Source organism: Dendrobium catenatum, unplaced genomic scaffold (genome assembly GCF_001605985.2).
Source record: "Dendrobium catenatum unplaced genomic scaffold, ASM160598v2 fragScaff_scaffold_113, whole genome shotgun sequence".
In the NCBI taxonomy this organism is placed as follows: domain Eukaryota; kingdom Viridiplantae; phylum Streptophyta; class Magnoliopsida; order Asparagales; family Orchidaceae; genus Dendrobium; species Dendrobium catenatum.
The window spans coordinates 1,136,592-1,143,102 of record NW_021318575.1 but is presented as its reverse complement, the minus strand read 5'-3'; the positions used below and the strand labels follow the sequence as shown (position 1 = coordinate 1,143,102).

The 6,511-nt window shown below is 33.3% G+C and overlaps 1 protein-coding gene across 1 annotated transcript in view; it reads right to left on the bottom strand.

Moving 5' to 3' along the window:
* LOC110094420 (dihydrofolate synthetase) overlaps positions 1–6,511 on the bottom strand; it is a 32,045-nt gene that overhangs the window by 16,215 nt on the left and 9,319 nt on the right. Inside the window, exons 3-4 of the mRNA XM_028697590.1 lie at positions 3,459–3,521; positions 3,126–3,287 (exon numbers count right to left, since the gene is read on the bottom strand). Coding sequence (XP_028553423.1) covers positions 3,126–3,287; positions 3,459–3,521 — 225 coding nt within the window. The remainder of the gene's footprint in view (positions 1–3,125; positions 3,288–3,458; positions 3,522–6,511) is intronic.

Sequence of the window (6,511 nt, the reverse complement as noted above, 5' to 3'; positions counted from 1 at the left end):
ATTTCGCGTATGCAATCTAAACGATCTAATTTTCTTATAAGAAAAAAGTTAATCTATGTTGTACTATATCTATTTTTATAAGTGATGAGATGTTCATTCTTTTTCTTAAATAAGGTATTAGCAATTGAAAAATCATAAGCTAAACAAAAATCTAATATGGTCTTGCCACCTTCATTTGTCGTTCCAAAATCATGGCCACCATGAATGCTTTTAAAATCAGCCACCTCTCTACCAATATGTCCATTTAAATCTCCTCCAATAAAAACTCTTTCTTCAAGAGATAACTTTTGTAATAATTCTTCTAAGTCATTCCAAAAATTTAATTTAGAACTCATATACAAACCTACTTGAAGAGCAAAAACACTTATAATATTAACAATCTTATCATCAACAACAATCTTTAAAGCTATAATTCCATCTCCAATTATATTAATTTTTATAACATTATACCTCAAACTCTTATCTATAATAACACCTACATTATTTCTAGTAAGATTTCTTATTTACCCGAATACCAAAGTTTAAATCCTAAACTATCAATTTTCTTAACCTTCTCTCCAACCCATTTAGTTTCTTGAATGCATAAAATATTTATCTTTCTATGAATCATAATATCTATTAATTCCATTAATTTTTCTGTAAGAGAACTTATATTCCAAGTTTCTATCCTAATTTTAGTTTCATGGACTAGTTTCTTTGCCCGCATCCGTCTTTGATGTGGGAACCTTGCCTATTTAACACTGCACCCGGGTGTCGGTGTAGTGGCCCTTGCACACTTGTCACTATATTCAGGCCATACAGTGCATCGCTTCGAGGGGACGCCCTAGCATTAACACAATTTCTTAAAGAATTCATATCATTGTTATTCGACAAGTTTTACGCTGGTTGTCGACTACCTAATGCAACCGTCTACGTTTCTCCTCAAAGACTTGGGACCTAACAACGACAGTGTTATCTTCTTTATCACTGCTAGTGAATAATATATCATTAATATAAATGGCTAGTAGAACTAAGCTTATTGTATGTTTGATGAAGTTAGAATGATAAGCAGCACTACTTAGAAGGCCAACTTTCTAAAAAAAAAAATAGTTTATTAAACTAAATTTGTGGACTTTATTTGAGCCCATAATGACCATCCTAAGTAGCATATGCATTTTTCACCCAAAGCAACATTAATCGAACGTTTGTTCCATATAAAATCATCCATTCACGTCGCCATAAAAGAGGTGCTACTAACATTCATTTGCAGCATATCAAAGAACATATTGTTGATTATCGATCATGTGAGAAGCTTTTCTTGAATCTAAATTCGGGTTGCACCAATATAGGCAACAATAAAAAAGATATGGTCAAAGAAACATTAAAATAGATCTTCATCAGCTAAAGTTGTTGATCGTGTTCAACTCAAGGGATACTAATAAAGTAAAAAAATGCAATAATCCAGAGTTATACGTAGATACATGTTTAACAGTTGAAGGACAATCATATTTTTCCTAGCATTATTCAAAAGGCTGATTAGTGTGGTTGCAATACAAATACTGGATAAAGAGACTTTTATGACAATGACCACCATTAAATCTGATGAAAGTGCTGATGATAGAGGATAATTTTGTCTCATGAAGAGGAGAGATAGAAACTACCACAAAGCGGGGAGAGATGCATCGAGAATCCAAGAGAAATTCAAATCAAGGGAGAGTTTCAAGCCTCAATTCCTCATATAGCATGAGTGGGCTACAAGATTGGGCGCAAACACTGGCTATGGTAGCAGGCACGAGTATAGAAATGAGGAAGAGTCAGGTTGCCCATATTGTCAAGTGAGACAACTAGTCTACACAATAAGAAGGTGCATGGGAGAGCATGGGCAACATGTAGCTTATGGCATGGGCACCACAGCACAACAGGGTGGCAAAGTAAGAGCATGGGAGACTAAGTGAGTGTGCAAGCGCAGTCGTAGAAGAGAGTCAGCGAACAAAGTCATGGGAGAGCAAGCGAGCCTGTGCAATTACATGCGAGCACAATTGCAAGAGAGCGAGTGTAGTCATGAAAGAGTACAGTAGCAACCAAATCAATGATGCAGGTGACCTGAACATATATATATATTGTCGACTACCTAACGCAACCCTCCACTTTTCTCATCCAGGACTTGGGACATGGCAACGGCATTTGGGAAAAAAAGTATCTTATAAGGGAGCCAAACATTATCAGGGCGAGTGAGATCACGAGCAAGATGCAAGGTTGGCACTAGCATTTGGGCTCGTGATTGGGGTGTGAATAGCAATGAAAGGCGAGCAGAGTTCATGTGAGGTAATAGGTGAGAAACGAACAATGCAAGCGAAGGTGCTGAGTAAGCAAATTTGCAGGGGGGAGAATGGCACATGAAGTGTGAGTGAACTGTTGTGCGGCGCAAGGGTAGCAATGCTCATGAGTGAAGTGAGGAAGGTGGAAATGCGGAAGACAATCCATAGCAATGTGTAGGGAGTGTAGCTATACGAGCGTGCAAGTGAGTGATGGAGGAAACTGTTAGGGATGATGATATGGGCATGAAGGAGAGCAAACAAACATGGCAACTTTGACGAAGTATTGAAATTAAAATTAGTTAAGACTACCAACACTTGACATTCCATATGAACTCTCATAGCTGAAGGGAATTGGGACAGATCATTAAATGAAGCTGCATATGGGCCAATTACATAAATATGACTAAAGACATGCGTTTGATGCTTGACATGTAATAAGTTTACAACTGCAAGCTATCTTTAATTCATGCAAAGAAAAGGATATCAAAGAAGGAACTAATAGAAGAATCTGGTATTGGATCTTCATTTAAAAGAATCAAGATATCATTTTGATCAGCCATTGCTTCAGAACCAAAAATATGACCAAAATCATAAATCATTTAACTTGAAAAAGATACATCTTCTTGAACAAAATGGGCTTTTTATGAAGGCCAGATCACTAGAATTTTACTAATGGAAAACCAATAATGCTTCCAACACACTAAAATTTTACCTGGAACTAGCATTTTAAAAGGAAAACAACAGATCACGATCAATTGAAAGTACCAAATTATAAAATTTAATATATTAGTATAATGGAAATGAGATGGATAGTTAGAAGGGCTTAACTGGACGTCCTGTCTTTATGATTCCAGACTTCGCCATTGCAATACTTTCCAAGGAGCCACCCAATGCAGACAAATGTTCTTCACCTATTGATGTTATCACAGACGCAGCCAACCCAGTACTGCATAACACATTTGTAGCATCTCTTGCTCCTCCCAGGCCAGCCTAATACAGTTATAGACAATATAATATCCCTTTTGCTTTTAGTGAAAATAACAAGTTTAAGCTGAGTGAAATGAAAATATGAAGTAGCGTAAGAATTCTACTATTTCATAAGGAAAAAAATATTTGAAGACACGCAAAAGTTTTAAATATGATAGGAACACAGTCACTTACTTCAATAACAGCAACATCAATACCCTGTTGTGAGAATAAAGCAAAGGCCAAAGCAGTGAAAACCTACAAAAAGATGCTGGTTAAAAAAAAGGAGCTAAATATTTGAAGCATTTGGGAGGTTGATAAAATTTGAGAAATCAAACAACCAATAAATCATTAGGGCAAGATGAATCCGAGACTGTATGAAATCTAATCAGTAACGGCAAGCCAAAACTGGCTCTATGATGCCATTTGGCGTCAGATGTTTATCAGACAAGCAACTGGATAACCGGCCAATCTTCGGCATTCTAATGCATTACACTTGATATTAAGACAGAAGACTTTCTTTTGAGGTGTGAATATGGCTCCCAAGAAGGGGGTGAATCGAGCTTTTTGAAAAACTTTAATTAAATATAAAATATATGAAGAAAGGATATGAGGAATTCAATAAAAGCTTGACCACACACAATACTGAAAATAATAATGATCAGATTGATTACACTATCTATCATAGTACTAAGATAAATATGTGCAAGTAAAAATAAAGTAGGAGAGATAACAGGCACAAAGATGTTTGCATGATTTGGCCCCAACCTACATCCACACTAGCTGACCCCCAGCAAGGATTTCAATCTCTCTAAAAATTCAAAACAATATAACATTCATACTTTTTTCCTAGGCAAGTAGAACCCTAAAATCAAAATATAACAACAAAAATCAAAATAAGCCGAAATCTTAGAAAAAATAAAAATAAAAAAACTAATTTAGACAATTTTAAAATCACAAGTTTTGCTAAACTTTAACCCAAATGGTGATCTTGCAAATGACTCATTTGATCACTATAAAATGCTACAATACCTATATCCATCGATTTAGCATTTTTAAAAATCATTGTTGAAAATTGTTCAAATCATTTTGTTAAAATTTGTTATTTGTGACTTATTTGAAAACAAAAATATTGTCAGCTTATTTTAGTTAAATTATTGCAAATATTGTAGCGTTATAAGGTGATCAATTGATTCTCTTGTAAGATCATCATTTGTATTAGAGTCTAGCAAAATTTTGTAATTTTGAAATTGTCTATATTAGTATTTTATTTTATTTTTTTTAATTTATTGGCCTAGTGTGGTTTTTGAAATCTGAGGAACTTTTTTTGCCATTTAGATTAAATCTATGAGACATAATTCCTTTGAAATGTAATCTATGAAGGCATCATATTTGAGCATCTTTTTGCCATTCGCTTGGTGTGGTCTTTTTTCTTTGAGGATCTTTTTTTCCATTTGGATTAAACTGTAGAGCAATGATGTCTTTGAAAACTCTATTTTTAGGCCAAATTTTCGGAAGCAGCACGGTTGATGCCGTTATTAGGAGAAGCAGCGTGGTTTCAAAATAATTTGAGAAGCAGCCACTACGCCATAAAATTTGGCGTATTTAAAGAATACGCCTAAATATAGCGCGCATTCTAAAGAGTACGCATTATCGTTTAGCGTATTCTTTAGAATGCGCGTAATTGTTCCGCGCATTCTAAAGAATGCGCCGAAACCTCTGGCGTAATTCATAGAATGCGCCTATATAGGTGGCGCATTCTTTTGTTTTTTTCTTGGCACTTGTCGTTTCCCCGACCAGATCCGAAAATTACGCACTGATTCCGCGCATTCAGTGCGGTGGGGTGGTTGATGGTTGGTTTGGTGGCATTCGGTGCGGTGGAGTGATTGAGGGGGTTGGGGAGATAATCAGAAATGGCTATAAAAGCCGGGGAGTGCTGGCCGAGAGAAGGCACCGCATTAGCTCTTCACTTATTCTCCAGAGAAGAAGAGAAGGTTAGTTCTTTATTTTTTGTTTAATTATATTTTATCTTTGTTGAATAGTTTGTAGAGTTTATAGTTTATATAATGTTCATGTGTTTTGACAGGAAAATTTTGTATTCGTAGTTTGTTAATTATTTTTGTTGTTGAATAATTTTGTGAGCCTTTTTGTATGTTCGTTGAGGGGGTTGCTGAGTTAAATATTTTGTTTATTATTTGAAGTTGGTAATGTATGGTCGGAGAGCTTATTTTGGGAGACACGTTTATATATTTTCACCATGGTTATATTGTTTTTGTTAGATGGATTATGATATATTTATTGGAAATTGCTTAGCCTTGTCTCTCCCTTGACCGACTGTTTTATAAAAATTAAGAAGGAAAATAAAGATGGTGGAGATTGGTTTAAAAAACAAACACGTAATATTTGATTTCGACTTGGTGTAAAAGCATTAAAAAGTGTTTATTATTTGAAAATTTGTATTTTAAAATATATAAGTAAAACAATTTTAGAGAAGAATGATCTCCTGAAATATTAGTTTATTTTCTGTAATTTAAAAATAGTTATTATTTTTACTTAAAACAATTCTTGGTGAAGCGTATGCACTTGTTTTTTAGATTAATTTTTACAAAAAAGGCTTGCCATAGTCAGCAAGCAAATACGAATGATTGTGCGTAAGTAAGAAAGAAAGATCCAAAAGAACAGTTTTGATTAATTTAATAATTGTAAGTTATTTTAGTAACGAGAGGAAACCTAACTTCATGATTCTATTTTTTTTTAAATAAATGTTAGTGTTAAGAAAGAGTATTGATTTACATTATTTTACTTTGTACAGAAAAACTATTATTTTAGATAAGTCTTAAAAAAAATTATATATTTAACTTAAAATAAGAATGTCATATTAAAACTATTATTTTAATTAACTATATTTCTTTTAGATTAGTTTTTAACAGTAAATATCTTATGCAATTAAAAATGATTAATTTAATTAATTATATTTCTTTTAGATTATTAGAATGCAAGCTTATTTTTTGCAAAGCACCCGTGTACTATATCTGTTAAGTTAATTTAATAAATGTTAGATTATGTTAGTGATGGTTTCCGTCGGTTATAAGTTTATATAAAAAATTAAGATAGTAAGATATATTTTTCTGATATTTAACTTAGTTTGTAATAACATTAATATTTGTATTTTTTGTTCATGAAATTAAAAATAAATAAGTTAATACAATTGAAAATTTTTTTATGCAAATAGTTAGAAAATAAATTTT